The sequence below is a fragment of the Ylistrum balloti genome, unplaced genomic scaffold (genome assembly GCF_031769215.1).
Source record: "Ylistrum balloti isolate Yb309-2 unplaced genomic scaffold, AGI_CSIRO_Ybal_v1 Utg369614, whole genome shotgun sequence".
Lineage (NCBI taxonomy): Eukaryota > Metazoa > Mollusca > Bivalvia > Pectinida > Pectinidae > Ylistrum > Ylistrum balloti.
Genome location: NW_026781888.1, coordinates 1069634 through 1093889, shown reverse-complemented (window position 1 = coordinate 1093889; position 24256 = coordinate 1069634). Strand labels below are relative to the sequence as shown.

At 35.4% G+C, this 24256-nt stretch overlaps 1 protein-coding gene across 1 annotated transcript in view; it reads right to left on the bottom strand.

Moving 5' to 3' along the window:
* The window catches only part of LOC132547827 (uncharacterized), a 101352-nt gene extending 77282 nt beyond the window's left edge, over positions 1-24070 (bottom strand). Inside the window, 27 exon segments of the mRNA XM_060211633.1 lie at positions 1027-1074; positions 1659-1720; positions 2019-2168; positions 2390-2602; positions 3377-3499; positions 4265-4405; positions 4710-4854; positions 6303-6481; positions 6673-6768; positions 8538-8711; positions 8966-9109; positions 9433-9511; positions 10183-10418; positions 12301-12591; positions 13806-13988; positions 14655-14822; positions 15044-15163; positions 15540-15771; positions 17048-17242; positions 17503-17624; positions 18236-18347; positions 18847-18995; positions 19500-19721; positions 21134-21259; positions 22506-22693; positions 23275-23444; positions 23973-24070. Of these exon segments, the coding sequence (XP_060067616.1) occupies positions 1027-1074; positions 1659-1720; positions 2019-2168; positions 2390-2602; positions 3377-3499; positions 4265-4405; positions 4710-4854; positions 6303-6481; positions 6673-6768; positions 8538-8711; positions 8966-9109; positions 9433-9511; positions 10183-10418; positions 12301-12591; positions 13806-13988; positions 14655-14822; positions 15044-15163; positions 15540-15771; positions 17048-17242; positions 17503-17624; positions 18236-18347; positions 18847-18995; positions 19500-19721; positions 21134-21259; positions 22506-22693; positions 23275-23444; positions 23973-24070 (4166 nt within the window).
* Positions 24071-24256: the final 186 nt, after the last annotated feature.

Genomic DNA, 24256 nt, shown 5'->3' with positions numbered 1-24256 from the left:
AATCCACACCTACAGTCTATAGATAACACAACACATACCCACTACCCCACACCTACAGTATATAGATAACACATAATCCACACCTACAGTCTATAGATAACACATAATCCACACCTACAGTCTATAGATAACACATAATCCACTACCCCACACCTACAGTCTATAGATAACACATAATCCACACCTACAGTCTATAGATAACACATAATCCACACCTACAGTCTATAGATAACACATAATCCACACTTACAGTCTATAGATAACACATTATCCACTACCCCACACTTACAGTCTATAGATAACACATAATCCACTACCCCACACTTACAGTCTATAGATAACACATAATCCACTACCCCACACCTACAGTCTATAGATAACACATTATCCACTACCCCACACTTACAGTCTATAGATAACACATAATCCACTACCTACAGTCTATAGATAACACATAATCCACTACCCCACACTTACAATCTATAGATAACACATTATCCACTACCCCACACTTACAGTCTATAGATAACACATAATCCACTACCCCACACCTACAGTCTATAGATAACACATAATCCACTACCCCACACCTACAGTCTATAGATAACACATTATCCACTACCCCACACCTACAGTCTATAGATAACACATAATCCACACCTACAGTCTATAGATAACACATAATCTGTACCTACAGTCTATAGATAACACATAATCCACACCTACAGTCTATAGATAACACATAATCCACACCTACAGTCTATAGATAACACATAATCCACACCTACAGTCTATAAATGACACATAATCCACACCTACAGTATATAGATAACACATAATCTGTACCTACAGTCTATAGATAACACATAATCCACACCTAGTCTATAAATGACACATAATCCACTACCCCACACCTACAGTCTATAAATGACACATAATCCACTATCCCACACCTACAGTCTATTAATGACACATACTCCACACCTACAGTCAACAATTAGTAGTCAAGTTCAGCGTAATATTTACCTTACTGTCTCCCACACTTGTTTCAAGTTGTTCAGCTCGTGACGACATCTGAAATGCACCAAGAGATCGGAAATAAACTCTCACAATGGTGATAAAAGTTGTTGTAGGCATCATATAATAGATTTATAGTTGGTTATAAATGAAATAGCAATTCATTATTTTTAATTCCTTTGTATTTATACAACATTTCTTAGAAAACATTATTGCAGGACTACATGAGCAAGTTTCCTACATTCTGCAAATACTATATAACAAAATCAAGAGGCCCAGTGCATCTGTAAACCTCACCAACTTGTTTCAGCAACTTTGTCCACAAATTATCATTACAGCATTATTATAAATGTTTCTTTCTTTTTGATTTCACATTTCATTACCAAGGTGGGTAACATCCTGCCTCCATGTAACATATGAAGGCTTTTCACAGCAAATTGGTTTACAAACTTTTTTTTTTTTTTTTTTATTCAAACTTAAAGATATAGTAACCAGCAGCCATGTCAATGTGCAGATGTAACTAAAATGATTCCAAACAAGATTTCATGGTCAGAAACACAGTAGGAAGCTTTATCAACCAAGCTATTGAGCTGGAATCATTAAGTATTTATATACTGCTGTAATAAAAGTTCTATACTCACTGAGGTAAGATGGCAAAGTTAACAACTGAAGTTTCCAGTAGCTCCTGTAGTTCGATAAGATCCTGGGAATAAAAACAAAGCTGCATTTATTATCTTCTAAACATTTAGTCTTGTTGAGCAATATTAAGCCTACAAGGTCTGTAAATATAAAAAAGTTGTACATATCTTAACCTTATTCCAGGAGTTTTAGTGAGACTTAATAAAATTATAAATATGATATTTAGTTACGCATATTTTCCTTCAGCATACAAACCTATTTATCAAGGTAAGAAAAATATGATTTAGTGCGAAGTAAAATTTCTATCACATCTAACAGCAATGACAGTTAGTGCCAATAAAACATTAACATATATTCTATACCTGAGCTTCATTCTCCAGCACTGTCAGACGTTTGGCAAAGTTATCTATGATGACCCAGGCATCTCCAATGATACAGTCTCGCTGGTAAACATCCGAGTTCTCTAGCTCCTGGTATAGTGCTGACACACGGTTACCAAATGCTTCTAAGTCCTGTAATAAAAATTGCAATATCAAAATTACCTGAACACTTATCCCCGGTACATCTTCTGTTTACAAATATCTCAATTCATGTCTTTTCTGACTTTGTCTGACATTGATATGAACTAGAGAGGAGTTCTTCTGGAAGGAACTTAAAGTCATCTATGATTAAGTATTTGGATGAAACTCTCAGTGACAGTTGAACAAGATGAGACATTATCTTAGAACCATACCTGAGTGATCCTGACCGACTCTTCCTGAATTCGTGGCCCGAGCCTCTGTTTGGCCAGGGACACTTTGGTTTTGAGGTTATTCCAGCGACCAGGGGCTGCGTTAAAAAGCTGCTGAGTACGGTCTGGCAGCTTCTGTCCGTACTTTTTCAGCAGAAGGACTGTCCTGTGCATGGCTGTAAACTTTCCATCCATCTCAGACTGCTGAGCAGACACCTAAAACATGATATACCTCCAGTTAGCATAGACAAAAGCAATTATCCTTAAATTAGCATAGACAAAAGCAATGTCCCTTGAATTAGCATAGACAAAAGAAATGTCCCTTAAATTAGAATAGACAGAACTATTTTCCTCAAGTTAGCTTTTACACGAGCAATTAAAGTTACCATAGACATGAGGAACGGCTTTCTAGTTCTTATATTTTAGAAATATTTTTTTGACGTGGGAAATATTCCTTAGGTTACCATAGACAAGTGAAATAAATCCTAAAAGTTCCCAGAGGTATTTGGAATTTCTCCCAATTTAGCATAGAAAGGGCAACCCCACAAGTTCCAATGGACATCATAAATATCTCTCAAGCTATCATAAACATGAGGAACATCCCCTAACTTCATCCATTCTGGGAAGATACATGTACACTCTCTAACCAAGCACATCCATCCTGGGAAGATTGATGTACACTCTCTAACCAAGCACATCCATTCTGGGAAGATTTATGTACACTCTCTAACCAAGCACATCCATTCTGGGAAGATTTATGTACACTCTCTAACCAAGCACATCCATTCTGGGAGGATACATGTACACTCTCTAACCAAGCACATCCATTCTGGGTAGATACATGTACACTCTCTAACCAAGCACATCCATCCTGGGAAGATACATGTACACTCTCTAACCAAGCACATCCATTCTGGGTAGATACATGCACACTGTACAGCTTAGCTCACCAACATTAGGTACATGTAGAAATGAAGGGAGACAACCTACCTCATTAAATAGCCTCATCATCTTCATGAATGATGCTGTGTCTCTTTCCTCTCCAGTAATACTCTCAATCTCTGGTTCAATCCTCTTCAGGAACAGGTCCAGGTTTCCCAGCATGTGACTCACCTAGATAATGGAATATCTAATTAGAGCAGGCTTCATTTTTCTAATTTTTTCTCCAATTCCTTTCCTTAAAAAATGACATTCATGTGAGCAGGGGCACACATAGATATACTGTCAAATTCCCTATCTTTTCCATCTGTTCTAAAGCTTTTCATGGGATTAATCTATTGACAGGTTTAATATATATCTTGTTATTAAGCTTTATAGTTTAAAAGTGGTCAACAGTGACGTTTAACCTTTGACCTGACAAGCGACCACTGGAATCTAATCACTATGACTGGTGTTAACATAAAAGAGTAGTGATACATGGTGTAAAAAGGAACTAAATCTGTCCTTCTTTAGTTACATCTGATATCTGATACACAAGGTTATCACAGCCATATTCACACATGCTTAATAATTACATTATTCCCCCTTGGTTATCACCTTGCCATATTCACACATGCTTAAAACAGTAATACTATTTGTATGGATTATATGGATCATTTTAACACTAAACAATTAATTATTGTTTAATGCAATGAACATAGAGGCAGAATACACGAAAATAAACGAATACTGCAAATGCCAAAAAAAAAAAAAAAAAAAAATATGTTAGCGACTTATCCAAAATGTCTACCAAGCTCAACCATCTTATTTTTCAAGGCAGTCAAAATATTGAACAGCACAACTAAGCACTGAAATTCAAGATGGCTATATGTCAGCTATTTTACTTTTCTGATCAGTTTCAAAACTAAATAAGGCACTAAGACTTCAATGCATATTTACCTGGTCAGACAAATACTTTGTGTACGTCCACATCCATTTGCTGGCGTACGTTGTAAGGACCTGTTTTATTGGCTGCAGATCAACACGAAGCCAGCCGACATTGTGAAAGTCTTCAAGGCTCTGTACCTCATCACGAGCCGTCTGTAGAAAATTTGACATTAAATATTCTCAACACCATTAAACCACAACATAATGATTTATTGTATAGCAGTAGAATATACCTGTAATTTTTTTTTTCACCTGTATGTCATTGTTTCAGTCTTATTCTCCTTGTAAATCCCTGTCCCAGTCTCATTTTCTTCTTAAGTGTCTGTCTCAGTCTTACTCTCCTTGTAAATCTCCATATTAGTCAAACTCTCCCTGAAAACTTCTGCCTCAGTCTTATTCTCTCTGTAAATCTCTATATCAACCTTACCATCCGTGTTCATCAGTCAGTTTTACTCACCCTGTAAATCTCTATCTCAGCATCAAACTCATCTAAGCTAGGAATGCTGGTGTCTGCATCCTCTGTCAGGTTTTTGGGGGTAAGGAAAGTGCGTTCAGCTGTTCCCATCAGACCAGCAGAGTTAATGCTACTGGTTGATGAAGCTCTGTATAATATATGTGAATAATTTTTACTGTCTCTAGGAAGACAATTTAGAATAAAGAATTTTAAACTATAAGGTACATGAAAGTAAGTAAAAATATAACTACAATAATGGTTAACAGATGAGACTGCTAAATTCATCACAGTGACTTAGAAACATCTAAAAAAATCCACCCCAAATAATCTAGTCACTTTACAATCCACCCCAAATAATCAGGTTACTTTACAATCCACCCCAAATAATCTAGTCACTTTACAATCCACCCCAAATAATCAGGTTACTTTACAATCCACCCCAAATAATCAGGTTACTTTACAATCCACCCCAAATAATCAAGTTACTTTACAATCCACCCCAAATAATCAGGTTACTTCAAAATCCACCCCAAATAATCCGGTTACTTTACAATCTACCCCAAATACTTTACAATCCACCCCAAATAATCAAGTTACTTTACAATCCACCCCAAATAATCAGGTTACTTTACAATCCACCCCAAATAATCAGGTTACTTTACAATCCACCCCAAATAATCAGGTTACTTTACAATCCACCCCAAATAATCAGGTTACTTTACAATCCACCCCAAATAATCCACTTACTTTACAATCCACCCCAAATAATCCACTTACTTTACAATCCACCCCAAATAATCAGGTCACTTTACAATCCACCCAAATAATCTAGTCACTTTACAATCCACCCAAATAATCTAGTCACTTTACAATCCACCCCAAATAATCTAGTCACTTTACAATCCACCCAAATAATCTAGTCACTTTACAATCCACCCCAAATAATCTAGTCACTTTACAATCCACCCCAAATAATCAGGTACTCACTTAATGAGGTACAATCCAACCTAAATAATCTAGTCACTTTACACTTCAAAATCCACCCCAAATAATCCGGTTACTTTACAATCTACCCCAAATAATGAGGTTACTTTACAATCCACCCCAAATAATCTAGTTACTTTACAATCCACCCCAAAATAATTTGTTGGTAATCCTAAAAACTTGATCCCCTGAGACTAAATATATAATAAGATGCCAAGCATTATGTAAGTGGATAACAGTAGTCTTGGTGACCACTATTATGTATGGATGTCAACAAATATTTGATATTTCTATATTCATTTGGTACAGCTGTATTCAAACTCGAAATTGATATTCAAATATTGCTTTCCACAATTGTAATATATCGATGTTTGGAAGATTCTTACATTCATCATATTGAAAACATTGAGTCATTGTATGTACCATTCTGTTCTGTACTGGTAAAAATGATATCATTACAGTACACAAGGCCTAGTGTGTAACAACTGCCCCTTTATAGTGAAAGTTGTGTACTATGGAACTGACCTGAAAATAAATATTCTAATACTTAATCAGATGAAAATTTGAATGGTAATTTCTTTTAAATTGACATCCCTAATATTATGACATTACCTTGAGGAACTCCTTGACCTTGACCTCTCAGATGCCATCTGTCGAATATTTCCAGCCATTGTCCGATTGGGGCTACGTAGAGGGTTTGGAGACAATTTCCCACGCAAAAATTCCTCAAAGGTCATGTTCACATCTTGGAGCCATAAAAATGCATAATCTCCAAATATCTCTATCAGTTTCTGAAATATAAAGGACAAATTGTATTGTAAACAACTCAGTGACTTAATGGTCTACAGAAATGTCTTAGCAGAGTTGTGTAAAAGATTTCTAAAATCAAAGCACATGTTTTATATTTAATTTTTGCATAAGCAGGTTGAAAATTGCTCTTTTTTAATACACTACTGTTATCTAATAATATCCAAAAAATTACTTTGCACTCCTCACTGTTATCGTCCACCATGGAACTGATGTCTTCCAGCAGCTGTTTGACTTCCTCATCTGCAGAGATGTAATCCTGGTAAGTACCCTGAATAAAAATTACCATAACATAAAGCACATAGTCAAATAGTCACAGCTACAGGTGGTACACAGTCACAGCTACAGGCAAAACACAGTCACAGCTACAGGTGGTACACAGTCACAGCTACAGTGGTACACAGTCACAGCTACAGGCAGAGCACAGTCAGTACTCTGTCACAGATACTGATAGTATGCGGTCTGATACAGGCAGAGCACAGTCACAGATACAGGTGGTACACAGTCACAGCTACAGCCAAAGCACAGTCAGTACTCTGTCACAGATAACGATAGTATGCAGTCTGATACAGGTAAAACACAGCCATAGATACAGGCAGTACAGAAGTCACAGATACTGATAGTATATAATCAGATAGTCACAGCTACAGTGGTACACAGGTACAGATACAGGTAGTATACAGTCACATGACAGGTAGTATGTAGTCAGATAGAGGCAGAGCACAGTCACAGCTACAGGCAGAGCACAGTCACAGCTACAGGCAGAACACAGTCACAGCTACAGGCAGAGCACAGTCACAGATACAGGTGGTACACAGTCACAGCTACAGTGGTATACAGTGACAGCTACAGTGGTACACAGTCACAGCTACAGGCAGAGCACAGTCACAGCTACAGGCAGAGCACAGTCACAGATACAGGTGGTACACAGTCACAGATACAGTGGTACACAGTCACAGCTACAGGTGGTACACAGTCACAGCTACAGTTGGTACACAGGAACAAATACAGGTAGTATACAGTCACAGCTACAGGCAGTATACAGTCACAAGTACAGGTAGTATGCAGTCAGATACAAGCAGAGCACAGTCACAGCTACAGGTGGTACACAGTCACAGCTACAGGCAGAGCACAGTCACAGATACAGACAGAGCACAGTCACAGATACAGACAAAGCACAGTCACAGCTACAGTGGTACACAGTCACAGATACAGGCAGAGCACAGTCACAGTCACAGCGGTACAAAGTCACAGATACAGACAAAGCTCAGTCACAGCTACAGTGGTACACAGTCACAGTTACAGGCAGAGCACAGTCACAGCTACAGTGGTACACAATCACAGCTACAGACAGAGCACAGTCACAGCTACAGGCAGAGCACAGTCATAGCTAGCTACAGGCAGAGCACAGTCACAGATACAGGCAGAGCACAGTCATAGCTAGCTACAGACAGAGCACAGTCACAGCTACAGGCAGAGCACAGTCATAGCTAGATACAGGCAGAGCACAGTCACAGATACAGGCAGAGCACAGTCACAGATACAGGCAGAGCACAGTCACAGCTACAGTGGTACACAGTCACAGATACAGGCAGAGCACAGTCACAGATACAGGCAGAGCACAGTCACAGATACAGTGGTACACAGTCACAGCTACAGTGGTACACAGTCACAGCTACAGACAGAGCACAGTCACAGCAATAAGCAGAGCACAGTCACAGATACAGGCAGAGCACAGTCACAGCAACAGTGGTACACAGTCACAGCTACAGTGGTACTCAGTCACAGCTACAGTTAGTGTACAGATATAGGTGGTACACATGTACAGATGCAGAGATACAGATATAGAGTTTTTATCAGATAGGTATTTATACCTTGTATACAAATTTACAGACATGTCATATCTTAAAACTTATGTCAGTAGAACTATAATTTTTTCTGCTATATCTGTCTCTGGCCCTATTTTCAAAGTGAGCAGCATAGAAAACATTAATGCTTTTTAATAATCTCACTTAGCTTTAATGAATTTGTACAGCTTACCTTTGGTCCCAACATTTTCACAAGTTTTCCTCTGGCAAGATATCCATCCAACCACTTCTGGACAAGTTCTTGAACACTGATGACGGAGGAGGACTGATCGAGTGGGGGTCGGAATGCTACCCTGTTGTCAATGAGTTCCAGACGGATGGTCAATATTGGCATAATGATATTGTCCTGATTAAAAAAGATACAACATCATCATTGGTGACACAGGATTCATTAACTTCTGTTACTGCTCTCAAACCAATTTCTTTTTTTTTTCTAAAAGAAGATTCTATGGAATCAAAAAGCAGTGATACATAAGGAACCCTCAGTTTCAGTGGAATTCAGATAAGCTAGATGAATTTCAAAATTCCTTATATCAGTAACTTTTTTAATTTGAAAGAATGTTGTCAAAATGTTAATGAGGTTGTTTACAAATAACTTACCTCATCCATGTTAGCCTGCACCAAGTTATTAAGCATGGATTTGAGACTTGCTAGTGTGGCATGTTTTAAACCGTCCAGTACAATGGCGTCAATATAGTCGATGTAATCGACCCAGGCTGGTGAGGCCTGACTGATCTGTACAGCCTGTAAATACAAGTATTAACATCTACAGAGGTCCATAGTCTATATAATCGACCCAGGCTGGTGAGGCCTGACTGATCTGTACAGCCTGTAAATACAAGTATTAACATCTATTGAGGTCCATAGTCTATATAATCAACCCAGGCTGGTGAGGCCTGACTGATCTGTACAGCCTGTAAATACAAGTATTAACATCTACTGAAGTCTATAGTCTATATAATCAACCCAGGCTGGTGAGGTGATACAATTATAAACATATATTTAGGTTCTCATATTTTAAACATCATTAGGTTGAGTTCATAGGTCATTAATAGGAGCATGCTCACCTCAAAAGACACTTGAACCAGGGCATGGATCTTATTACCAGATGGCAGCACCAGTGTTTCATGGTCCTCTGTCAAATTTCTGTGTCAAAGAAAAATAAAGGATTACTTTTGAATAGTGGCCTTCAAAACTAACTAAATAATACAGACAGTAATATTATATAAGCTGAGAATTATCAAAATCATTTTTTAAACTTTTCATGTGTTGCTATTCCCTGAGAAATTCAGCAAGAAGATTCCCAAAAGTAATTTGAATTTTTTGTACTGATTTTTACCCTAAGTATGCATTGTATTCATTGTAAATTCCAACACCAAATGTTTGCATTATGTTTGTCAGTAACACAGTATATCAGTAGTCAATAGTGATACTCTGTTGGTATTACATTAGAAGATATATCACATTGTGATTGGAACTATCCATCAGAAGCTCGAGAACACAAGGAACAGCTGCTTGATAGCTCGTCATTAATGGTGAAGACAATCACAGCTAGAAACTTTTGATTTTGGTGTTAGAACCCAATTGTCTTCCTCAAAAACTGGCATATGGACATTAATGAAAAAAAACATAATTCTGACTTCAAAGTTTTTAATAATTGCTTATGATAAAAAAGCATAAGGGGTGAGTACATGCTTTTCCTATAACACCACCAATGCCTATTTTCTTTTGTTGCATTTTGTTACCAGAAAAGTAATAATTTTGTCATTCTGACCAAAAAGACCATATATTATAACCTGTTGTAATAACTGACTTACTTTTGCATCTCTAACAGTTCCTCCATGGAGTAGGAAGTGTCCATAGTGCGAGCAGAGAACACATCCAAAGTTCCCGCTGACCAGGAGATGGTAATCTCAGCGATCTCATGACAGTTGGTCTGGACAATGTCCAGGTTCTGATGGACATCCATGCAGACGAGGGCCATCGCCTGCTCAATAAAGTCAGCTGACTCCTTCATCTTCCAAGTGTACTGCTGAAGACCTTGCTCAAACAACTGAATTACAAAAATCACTCAATTATCATATATCATTCTATGTAGATCAGAACCAACATTATATACATGTGGAACAGTACAAGTAGGAATTTTGTCTTGTAATTACCAACAATGGAAGTTACATAATAGATGTAAAAACAGGAAATATGAGTAACATTTCCAAGTCATTTCATGTCACCTGACTAAGGAACATTTCTAAAATGGTTCAATTCTTTCCTCTTGAGTCTTTATATTACATATATATGTTTGGTATTCAGTTTGTTTACATATATAGGTTTGGTATACAGTTTGTTTACATACATATGTCTGGTATACAGTTTGTTTACATACATATGTCTGGTATACAGTTTGTTTACATACATATGTCTGGTATACAGTTTGTTTACATACATATGTCTGGTATACAGTTTGTTTACATACATATGTCAGGTATACAGTTTGTTTACATACATATGTCTGGTATACAGTTTGTTTACATACATATGTCTGGTATACAGTTTGTTTACATACATATGTCTGGTATACAGTTTGTTTACATATAAATATTTGGTATCAAGATTGTTTACATATATATGTCTGGTATTCAGTTTGTTTACATATAAATATTTGGTATCAAGATTGTTTACATATATATGTCTGGTATTCAGTTTGTTTACATATAAATATTTGGTATTAATATTTTTTACATATATAGGTTTGGTATCAAGATTGTTTACATATAAATAATTGGTATCAAGATTGTTTACATATATAGGTTTGGTACCAAGATTGTTTATATATATATATTTGGTATCAAGATTGTTTACATTTATATGTCTGGTAATATGTAGCACATATCACAAATGTAGGTCATGCTCTTTTACATATTGCTAGATATAAAAGAGAGATGTGAAAGTTTGCTTTAAAGAAATCAAATCATCCTTTGTCTGAATAACACAACTGGCAACTTCCTAAACTAACATGTTCAGTCTTTAAAGTAAATATCATTCATCTACAACTTATGATCATTTGATTCTGGCTTAATAATTGCATAACAATATATATGCCAACAAAATACATTCTAGTTAAAATGTTACCTTGATCTTTGACCTGGTGACCCAGTTAACTTATCTGAGATTTTTGCATGATCTTTGACCTGGTGACCCAGTTAACTTATCTGAGATTTTTGCATGATCTTTGACCTGGTGACCCAGTTAACTTATCTGGGATTTTTGCATGTATAGAAATACTCAAGGGATAAAGAAATGCAGGATGACATTATCTGTAATATCTTGTGAAAGCGTTACACAAAAGCAATGAAATTTGGTCAAGCAACTATCTAGGTTACAGTCCACATGGTCCTGTATCGAATGCTGCATTATTGTATTGCATGACGATGTCTTACGGGGAAAGCATGAAATGGGTAATCTTGTGCACAGCAATGTTGTGACATTGAGTTACACTGCTCTATAATCTTACCCTTGCCACCTTTATAGTGGGTCAAGGTCATTTATCTCAGCAAACTTAATAATCCTTCAATACAAAATTGCTTCAGGTCAAATATCATGACCGTATGATGAGTAGAGGATGATTGATTTTTTACAGCATTTGGCTCATTGACTATCAAACAAGAAACCTTAACAGTTATATGACTATTAAAACCTTTATAGGATATAACTGCAGTAGTAGTAGTTGTTGGAATATTCAGTAATTACAGCAAGAAATATTCCTCATTCCACAGTTTCTTAACAAAAAATAAAGGTAAATGTGTAATTTTTAGAAGTCAAACCTAATTGTAAGAATGGAGTAATGTAATAACAAAAAATTAATAAGTATATACACCATTTGCATAATAACTGAGAATTTTACCATCCAGATAACTAACAAAAATCATTGAACTTACTGTGTCAATCTTTGCAAGTTTCCTCTCAAACAGCGGCTTCTCAAACTCTGTGATAGTTCTCATAATTGTGTTATACTTGGACACTATTGTCTCCAGACGGGTGGCCGTCACACGCAGCTCAAACGCATTGGTGTTACGTACAAGTTCTTTAGCAGCTGATGGCAGCTGAATGTTGAATGGCTCCTGACTAAGATAGTTAATTTCTCGAAGTATCCGTAACAGTTGTGAGTCGAGATTCACATGGATAACTTGAGGACGCACCTCCACATCCTCGTCAAACTCCTCTGCTATCTGTAGAAAAGGTTCATCGACATGATATCATAATTAGACCTTCCAGCATGTATCTTATGAGAAAACTACACGTACTGCATTCACCCATAGCCATTTCATCTTCAACAGAAATTACAACAATTGGTTTTATATTTGTTCTGTAATCAGTGCCTCATTTTGGATCACTGTGGCTACAGTTTATAAGTCTGCTGCGTTACTGCAGGATAAACAAGATAACACAAACATTATCCCCCGCACCCCGCTGTTTAAAAGAAAGACAAACAATCATATATATATTCATATATATGTTAATATCAAAACAAGTTTTAATTTCTATTTGTTATTTTTAACTGTTCCATACAAAGTATTGAAATGGGGAACTTCTACTAGAGTACTAGCTTGATGCCTGTACAAAGTTTTGAGTACCAGGTAATTACTTTGAATGGTTTAAGAGAAACGGTTTGAAAAAACTGGGCTTTGTGATTTGGCCTATCTGTTTCCATGGTAACAGAAAAGTAGTTAAATGGAAAACTTCCCTATAGCTGAAGAAACTACTCTCTTATTAAGTTTAAAAAGTTTTGAGCAATTATTGTGAACAGTGTCAGAGCAGTGGTCCAGCAAAACTGAAATTTGTGATGAGTGCTATCTGTTTCCATGTTAACAGAAAAAAAATTATCTAGGGCACTGACCTAATATATACAAAAAGTTTTGTCAAGTTGAGTGAAATGGTTTTGAAGTTATAGCCCGAAAAAGAAAAGTTAACACTAATTTTGAGTTTTTTGACTATGTTTCCATGGTAACATAAAATATAAAAAATGAAATGTTGTCAGTAACAAAAGGCACAACTAGGGCACTAACTTAATATATACAGCAAGTTTTGTGAAGTTGAGTTGAATGGTTTTGAAGATTTAGTCTGGAAAAGCCATCGGACGGACGGACAGAGCTTAAATTATCATTCCGCGTTTTGTGGGGGGATAATTATCTACTGTTGTTCTGAATTCAATTTTTCTTAGTCGATCAGTCAGCTGTTTGCATAGCTGCATGGTATGAGCAAAATTAGTAAAAAGCATTTAGGAAATTATTCATTTTTAATAATTTTTCTAAACAAATTCCAGATGCTTGAATCGCCAGGAATGACGCCAGAGTTTTAGACTATCATTCAGGTCCAGACTACAGAGGTTTCAGAATTATACATGTTCTATATCGACAACTTGTCGTTATATCACATTCCTTACCAGGAGTGGCTGCTTGAGACGGAGAGTCAGTTCAGCAGTGATATTTTCGCGCCACTCCATCATAAGCCCTTTCTTGAAGTCTTCTAACATATGGAGACAGTCGTTATATAAGTCCCTCATCTGCCAGCCAGCGTCCCCCTCTAGGGAGTGTGGACTCACTCTCTTCATCTTCTCCATTGGATGCTGTAATACATGGCACTTAATAATCCAATAACTGCAATATGGCTGCTTGTTTACAATTGTCCTCATAATATGAGTCATGTTAATTTTTGTACGGGAAAAAACCAGGGGTTTCAGATTGGAAATCAAATGCATACAGCCCAAAGTATACAGTATTTTGTGAAAAATATTTTATTGCATAACTGTCAGCTTAGTCTCAGATTAGAACCATTTGTCAATTTTTTGTATCTGAAACTCATAATACATTATTTTCAATGGTCACAAAATGTTATTACATGTTTGTGTATATATCATTGAGGTCTCAATGGAGATAACAGATATACAACAAAGATAATTTTAATAAAAAAAAGGTTTTCATTAATAAATTAAATTTATGTACACTTTTTTTAATGTAACAATAAATGATCTTTAAATTTGTTTCAATTTCATATATCATTCAAACTTTAAAGAGGCTTACTGTAATTAAAATTTCAATCTAAAAATACTCATTACAAGATTTCCTGTGAAATGAAAACTTAAGTAAGATCCTAAATTGTAACTGAGGCTAAATAAAATTGAATATCTTTGACATAAAGAGAATTTTCATGGCCTAATTGCTAATTAGAAACTGTTGTTTTCAAAACTTTATCAAAGACCTGATTGATCTGGACTTTAGAGCGAATATCTGACCTTAATGCGCTGGATGAGTCCATGTATCCACATGAGTTTGGACACAATACGTGGCATGTTTGCATGACTGGGTGGGTGGTGCTGATTCTCCTCAAACATTAGTTGTACATTGCGGAGTTCTGCACTAAATGCTTTGATGAGAAGGGCATCCTTGTCTCGGAGGTGTATCTAGTAACAATTAAGTATAAGGTCACTGTTTATAATATCATCACAGTAAATTGCATCTCCTGAAAAAACATTCACATATGATGTATTCCATAAATAAACCTTATCCCAGATAACAAACGACAAATAATTTTATTTCTTATGGAAGTTATGTGCTGATGACAGAGTGGACAACTTCGAACTGACATCATCACATCGTCATTGTATCACCTGAACACGCTTACCTGGACAAGCTCACGACTACTGACACCCTCAAACACCTCAAGGAGACGGAGCTGGGCATCCACTGTTGGACATTGGTTGTACGATAGCCGTAGAATCTCAGACAGACGTTTCTCTAATGCCTGGCAACAAACAAGTACAACAAGTCATGCGATTATCATTCTTTCATGTATCCTTCAAATACCATTAATGTTAATCTATTTTCTTTATAAACACATGACATAAATCAAAAGAGAGGCTTACAGGCTGCTTACATTTATATTTACTTGAAAATTTTTAACTAAATTATAAATGTGGCTTTAAAAAGTATTTATGATATCATCTGATACAAATATATTCTTCACATAAAATAAGACATTTCATTTTGGACAAGTATATGGACAAAAAAATTGTCTATAAAATTCATTACTTACAATGTCCTTGATTTGTATGAATCTTTATATCTACCTAAATCTTTATATTCGAATGATGAGAAGTAAATTTTAGTCATGAACTCACCTTTACTACTGTTCTAAACTTAAAGAATGAACGTTCAAAGTTCTGTGTGCCATCAATATTAAGGACATTTCCAACAACACTGAAAAACTCTCGCATTGAATGTGTGTACTTGGCATGTATCTCCTTGACTAGTGCATCCAGACTCATGCTACCAGCACCACCTATCTCTGCAGCATCTGCCAACAGGCGGAAATGGCGCGTTGTCTCCACTAACTCCAACACATCATTACACCTACAACATCAAAAAAAAATTGATAATGCATGATCTTATCACTATTGACAAAAACAGATTTTTTTATTATATAGTTTTAATTTCATTCATACTGTTTATGATCATGGTGCATAAATTAACATAAATTAACATATCTAATATACTACAAAGTGAAAGTTTTTGGTTAAGTATTGTTTTAATAATTTCTGTGATATATTTATAATTAGATTTGGTCATCATAAGAACTCTTCAGAGTTAACGTTTTATGTTCATGATAAGACAAATTTCTTGTATATTGTACCTTTCTTTCCAATGATATCTATAATAACTTATTAATTTGATAGAAGTAAAGTTATATTTTAAATGCAAACAGAAAAAATTTAAATATCTCGATGAATTTTTGAGTTTTAAAATTTGCCATTTTTTCTTTTAAGAGGCAAACGAAGGGAAAGTTGTCAAAGAAATAATTTAAATGGGTTTCATACCGGATCTTTTTTTATACGCATTGTGGTTTTTATTCTTCAAATTCATATCTAATTATTTCGTTTGTAAGTGATTCTTGGCAATGAATAGCATAAAACGTTAGAATGCTGTGTATGATGGCAAATAGAAAAAGGCAATGTCAAGTCATAGCTATCCTATGTAAAAGAAATATGCTTAATGTTTCCTGTACTTTATTTAGACAAGGAATTGTATATGTTTCCATCAAGTTTTACTTATCTATTTCATTTACAAAATACACTATGAAGAAATAAGCTCATGAATATTTGGTCTGTCATTTGAGAGAAATATTTACGGTATCAAACAGAAAACTATTAAATATGATCAGTAAAATTATTATTATTATTATATATATATCATTATACCTGAACAATATACCACAACTGTTATATACAGTATTGCTCAGCCCATGTTATATTAAATCTCAAACTTATACCAACATTTCCAAATTTTTTCTTCATTTAGTCTAGAAATACATTAGATTTCAGGAAAACATTTGACTGAATAAGTAAAAAACCTGCTTACAGCTTGTTCTATATTTCATTTTTCAATTCAATATTATATAAGAACATTTCTTAAGGAAGAAAAGTTACTTTGCTTTCCATTTAATGCAAAAATGCAGAAATCAAAAACTACATGAACATTATTTTATACATAGGCAACAAATTCTAAAAATAACTTTTAAAAACCTCACTAAATGACTTTGAGTTGCCAACCTGCAATCAAATATATTTTACTATAAAAAAGAATCTACATGGAACAACCTCTAAACGACAATGACAGATTACAGCCTTACCGTTCCATGAAGTTGTTCAGAAGGTCAAAGCATGGGGCGTTACGTGGGGGCCATGGACTGTCTGTCCATAACTCATCCTCGTTAATAGAACTACTGCTGGAGTTACCGTCCTGATGCCTCATACCATAACGTGGTGTGTAGGCATGAGGCCCGTACATCTTTGTAAGGAACAGGGTTCCCTGTGGTTGTGATGCTCTGAAAGGCACGTACAAAAACAAAAACAATTAAAATATTTCAAAAGCAGCTCATTTCTCTAGATAAACTCAATTTTGTTTTGGAAGTGTTATTTAACACAATCCTTCAGTTTTCTTATAACTGGAATTGAGAGTTCTCCATTCCTAGAATTTACAATCTCCTAACATTTTAACTGGTTTTTGAAAGTTCTTAATTCCTCGAATTTACAATCTCCCAATATTTTCATTGGTATTGAAAGCATTCAGTTTCCCATAACTTACAATCTTTCAGCATTTTCAGTGATATTTCTGGCATTCTGATCATCGGCTTTGTCCTTGTAATCAAGATAAGTGCCTCGGAATGCTGCACATACTCGCAAGGCATCCTTCAGCTTAGTGTAAGACTGAAAACAAAAAACAACACAGGCGTTTAGGCTGTGAGCTAGTCATGATCAAATGTGTTAATTACATACATATGTCAATTTTCTATATTTTGAAAATCACATGCTGAGAAGAAGTATTCTGAAACATGACAAAATGTCCCCTTCAGGCTGATAATGATAGGCAATCTTTAATCTTATTTTTTGATTACTAAAATCGATGTATCTATAGCCTTATAATTCCTAGAACACTGTTAGTTATATTGACCCTGGTATGAACGATGTCACAAAATATCAATAAACAATTCTATAGAGTAACAAACAATATAAGCTTAAGAATCATGATATTCATTCTCAAAACATTCATCAGTTCCTAGTTGCTTTTGACAACAGGATTTATCAGTTGACATCACCCCTGTTATTCATTTTAAAGTATAAGAACAAAAATATCATTACATTAACAAAGTCTATATGAAAATTCATTGGTATACCACCAGTATGAGGTATAACGACTTGGGCATGAAAGCTTTCTGGTTCAACAGGCATATTGAAATAAATTATTACTTCAACTTTGACCTCTTAATCTTCTTTAAGCTTGACCCCTGACCTATGACTACATTTGATGTGTGACTTACCTCAAGTGGTTCCCTAAGGATGTCCTCTCCTACTAAAGCAATGGCTCGATGGACAACCTCATTAGACAACATACGCAAGATGTTGTGGAACTTGTCCATCTGGTGGTAGTATCTGTAACAAAAAACTTACAATATTACACAGAATTTTGTCACTCCACACATCCCATAAGATTTATAAGTCAGAGTACTGTAGGGTGGAATACTGTACACCTGTACCATAACAGAGAGAAATATTTTATTTCATTCAGATGAAAAGAATGAGAAAATGAAACAATAATTTTAAAAGTTTAAAAGAAATGTAAAACAATTAAAAAGGTGGCTATAGCTTTTCAAAAATTGTCAGAAGGAAAAACAGTTTTGATGATAAAACATACTTAGTTTTAAAAAAATGGACAAGATTTAGATCACGAAAAAAACCAGAATAGTACCTCTTCTAAAAATAGTTGATAAAAATGCTAATTTTGATGAAAGAAATTGGTTGAAAATTGTCGGCGAGGATCTCTGAACAGGTGAAAATTTGTGAAGGAAAGACAGATCGACAATGCTATACCATAAAAGGTCCCATCAGAATTTTTGACAGGCATATAAAGAAAATTGGTGACTAGACTTACACAGAATTCTGCCAGACACGGAAGAGAACCTGCATGAGAGGCTGGAATAGTCTGAGCATTTGTCTTGGGTCTACCGTACTATGGAGATCTTCGAACAACCACTGCATCGTGCTGAGGAATTTCAGTGTGCGGTTTACATCTGTCACTGCCTGTAAGTCAGAACAAGTATGAAAAACAAACAAGCTGCTGTACTTTATTAACACTTGGTGAAATTTTAGACATATGTGACAATCTTGGGCATACTTCATATGATACATTAAATCTTATAGAAAAAACTTTCATTAAGAATTGTTTTTGCTTAGTCAAATTAATACATACCTGGTAGTTCTATATCATTATAAATCAGAACATCACATGTTCACTAAATTCAAAAAGATATTAAGTCATGACTTATGATAAAGGATGATGATGAATTCTAAGTTTGAAAATTATTTCCAGTGTGTAAGGGTGTAGAGGACATCTCACTGCTATTGTGTAAGTGTGTAAAGGAACTCCCACCATAGTGTGGGAATGTGGTGACCTTCCACCACAAGTAGCTTGGGGGTGTTGGGGAGGTTCTATCTCTAGGGTGTGGGGACAATGAGGTCTTTCCATCACTTGTGTGTGGATGTAAGGTGTGTCCCATGGCTATTGGCCATTTGTAGTTCCCTTACCCTGTTCACATCCTTTCTGACATGGTTAAAGGAGCTTGAATACTGGCTTTGTGCTTGGTCAAGGTTCTGAAGGATGTCTTTGGCTACTGGTGACTCCAACTGGCGTAGAATTGAGTGAAGGCGCCCTAGCTGTCTCTCCCACATTTTTATCTCATCCAGTGGTCCAGGCTCTGGACCATAGTGGTGGAAAAGGTCAGCAATTGGGTCATGTCGCAAGACACCCTGAATGTACAAGGTAGAAAATTAGATACAAAACCTGTCACTTACCAACTCCTTGATATAACAAATCAAATACACATACTAACTGACATGAATAAAACAGTTACTCTTTTCACTTTCAGTTTTTCAAAGTACAGTTTTGTGAAATTGTAAATGTGTTTTTAATGAATTGTAGTGAAGACACTGCATTCATCCTGCTGTATGTCTGGGAGTCCAACACAGGCTTATCACATAGAACCAAAAAACAGAATTTATTTCTAATTCTAAAAAACTTATGCTATATTTGGGTTTGTTTATTACTAAATGTGGGTTTATTAGTGGGTAAATATGGCATTAATTATGACTAGATGATACCTAGATGTAACACTGTATAATGTTTACCCTGAGATAAAGGAGTATAATGTTTACCCTGAGATAAAGGAGTATAATTTTTACCTTGAGATAAAGGAATATAATGTTTACCCTGAGACTAGACCATTGTCGAGGAAGGGCCCCGCATAATACCTACCCCTTATGATTGAGTTTCTTAATATTAAGAAATATATGGACAGGTGTTACAACTTTCATCAAAATCCAATGAAAATGGACAGATGGACAGATATATGGAATGGACAGGGAAACGGACGGACAGACAGACGGACCATTGAACTGTACCAAGATCACGAAGCAAGTTTTAAAGAAATAAATCATTCCTTCAGAAGATATTCTCTGTAAAACATTCAGCCAATCAGATTGCAGCAGCCTCATTAAATATGAGATAAAGGACTTATGTACCAAGTATCATAAGCAAGTTTACCCCATGAGATAAAGGAGTAAAACATTCAGCCAATGTTTATTAAATATGCCTTCGAACTTGAGATAAAGGCATGTTTCATCGAAATCCCATCATTCCTTCTCAAGTCATGTTTACCCTCATTAAATATGAGATAAAGGAGGGACTTATGTACCAAGTATCATAAGCAAGTTTACCTCATCATTCCTTCTCAAGATATCATGCGGAAAGCAAAACGGACAGACAGACGGACAGACAGACGGACAGACAGACAGACGGACAAGGTGATTACTATAGGGCACCCGCATCGCGATGCGGGGCCCTAATAAAGAAGTATAATGTTTACCTTGAGATAAAGGAGTGTCATGTTTACCTTGAGATAAAGGAGTGTCATGTTTACCTTGAGATAAAGGAGTATAATGTTTACATTGAGATAAAGGAGTATAATGTTTACCTTGAGATAAAGGAGTATAATGTTTACCTTGAGATAAAGGAGTGTCATGTTTACCTTGAGATAAAGGAGTATAATGTTTACCTTGAGATAAAGGAGTATAATGTTTACCTTGAGATAAAGGAGTATAATGTTTACCTTGAGATAAAGGAGTATAATGTTTACCTTGAGATAAAGGAGTATAATGTTTACCTTGATTTGTTTTATCCATGCCAGGACTGTAGTTTCCAATACATGGAGGACAGATCCTCTCCGTGCTGGTGTAGCTGCTGCCTCAGCTAAGACTTCTATTGATGGCAGGCTGAGAATGATACGACCCTGTAGAAACAAATTGTACAGTTGTGACTCACTGCATCTGTAGTTATCTTTTGCTGCACATATAGCATCAGTATAACACAATTTTCTATATTTTCAAACACAGTCTCTGTTAAAAGTCTTCAGATATCGACAGAAGGACTTGTTACTATTTCCAAACTAGACTTATTTTTTAAAACAAGGTCAGAAAAAAAATGTAATAAATAATGTTCTGGATATTTTACAATACTGAAGCAGAATCATAAATATTCTGTAACACCTTATAATGACATCAACCAGTTGTGAGGGTAGATGTTAGAAGTGAGGATGTTTACACAGTACATACTAAACAAAACATAAATGTGTACAAGGAATCTAAACAAAACCTAGACAGCAGGTGTTGACAAATTTTACATGTAATTTAACAGATCTTGTACTGTCACATTACATACTTACAATATGCTAAAAACTACTATAATGTAAACTGTAAGTTATATACAGTACTTAGAGCATTTAAGCAATGACAACAAAACTACATTGTCTCAAAATTGCTTCAATATTTATGGTGTGGTACAGGACTGTCACATATCCAACCTTCTTTGATCTTTGAAGTTTGTCAGCAGTTTCTGATTGCCTTGTTACAATTGGCAGTAGAAAAAGACATGTATCAGATCTTTTGCTCATAAACCAATTGGGAAACTCTATTTATTTTCTATTGAAATTGTCACTTTTAGCAATGTAAAGTTGCTTATGATCTCACTTACGCATAAGTGCCAGTTTACAAGGAATTCTGATTAAAAGAAAATGTATTCCCGATTCATCTTCTGACCAAATATTAATGAAATTATGATACAAGACAGTCAGAGATGAAATAAGACCATTACGAGGAAAAATCAAGATTAATTGAATCCTACAGAAAAAGTAAGAATTTCCCTTAAAATATTTCTTAGATTTGTGAAACAGTGACACTACAGTTGTGTACATGTGTAAACATTTCAGCCTTACTACGCAGACAGGAGCTATCTACTTTACATAGTGCAGTTGAGGTGAGGGGGCTAACTATTTTGTACTCAAGAAAAAAACGTTATCCCATATTATGTCTTAATAAAGTTATATATAGACCTCAGATGTCATTTGATCTATAATAGTTTGATTGGAAACAGTCTCAGAAGATGAGAGAGAAACCTAGAAGAATGAGGCATGAGGAATTCCACAATCTATATATAACTTTGGGGCTTTCCCATTTTTGTTGCTGTTGTTGACTACTTACCTCAACATGACCTTGTGATACTTCCACAATAGACATGAGTCTGTGTAACACATCCATCACTTTGTCTCCTCCAGAAGCAGCCAGATTAGACTGGTTTGTACACAATAAAGGCAGGTAAACCTCCCTGACAATCAGCTCTAGGTGTTCCAATGGCACATCAGTGCAATCAACGAAAAACACCTCATTACCTGTAACACATCAATATAGTCAACAAAGAACACTTCATTTCCTGTAATACATTAATATAGTCAACAAAGGACACCTCATTTCCTGTAACACATCAATATAGTCAACGAAGAACACCTAATTTCCTGTAACACATTAATACAGTCAACGAAGAACACCTTATTTCCTGTAACACATCAATATAGTCAACAAAGAACATCTTATTTCCTGTAACACATTAATATAGTCAACAAAGGACACCTCATTTCCTGTAACACATCAATATAGTCAACGAAGAACACCTAATTTCCTGTAACACATTAATACAGTCAACGAAGAACATCTTATTTCCTGTAACACATCAATATAGTCAACAAAACAACAATTTATTTTCAACTAATAGCGATCTTCTTCAAGACCTTTGTGTGACAAAAGAATTTTGAAAGAACACCTTGTATATTTTTGTTTCATTGTAATATCTACATAATGTAACAGATGAAATATATCTGGCAATAGTCAATAAGTTATAACCTATGCAATACACAGTTCGTTTGATTAGGGATCTGTGATGGAGCAGTCCTGACCAAGTGTACAGCATCCTTACCTATATTTTCCTTAGTCAGTTTGGTGCCAGCTTTACACTTCAGGAAGAAGATTGACTTGTATTTGAGGTCATGTGGAGGGATAAGCGAGGCTGTTATTTGTTTGGACGGGCGACTAAACACAAACAGGCGTCGTACATCCTCATTATTGATAAACTCATAAAAGGCAAGTCTGAAGAAAAAAATTAATCAAATCAATTTCAAAAACAAATTTAATTTGCACAATGATACTGGAAAGTACACCAAAAAGTTAAAAGTTTGATAATTAATAATGAAACATTTGACTACCATATTTCAGTTAATTTTATAGATATCTATGATAGCTAACCAGTTATCCACACAAACTCCAAGCGTTACAAAGAATTGTCAAAGCTGAGGTAGGAAAGAAAAATATTGTATAGGAGCTTATATAAATGACATGGTGAATAATGAATATGTCATCTTAAAACATAAATCACAAGTAAATATAAGCTCTTTCTAGCTCTGAGTCATGGTGAAAAAGAAGTAGGACAGACTGAAGGAAAGATGGACAAATGGGATTGCAATATCCTCCTCTGATCTAAGATAGGAAGGATAAAAAATCACCATCTTATATTCTGTAAAGATTTGGTACTATATGTACATGAATAGATGATTCAAGAAACTGCTTGTTATTTATCTAAAATCATTATGAGATGGTGTATTTTCTATTTATTATTACCTGTTCTCATCATTGAGAAACATGTTTTTGAGCTCTTCATTCCTTGGTCTCAGGGAAGAGCTGATTCTCCCCTCCAGCCACTTCAACCGTTCATCCATTTTGGCTGTTTGTTCTGAAAATAAGATTTTTTGCTGTCAATTATTACAGAGAAAAAGACCACAAAACACAATGATTTCCTGAATTTGAATTAAATCTATTAAGTATAAACTTATCACATCATAGTTTTAAATTGAATAGTCATTTTGAATTAATTCCTGCATATTTGAGGCATGTCATTTAGTTTC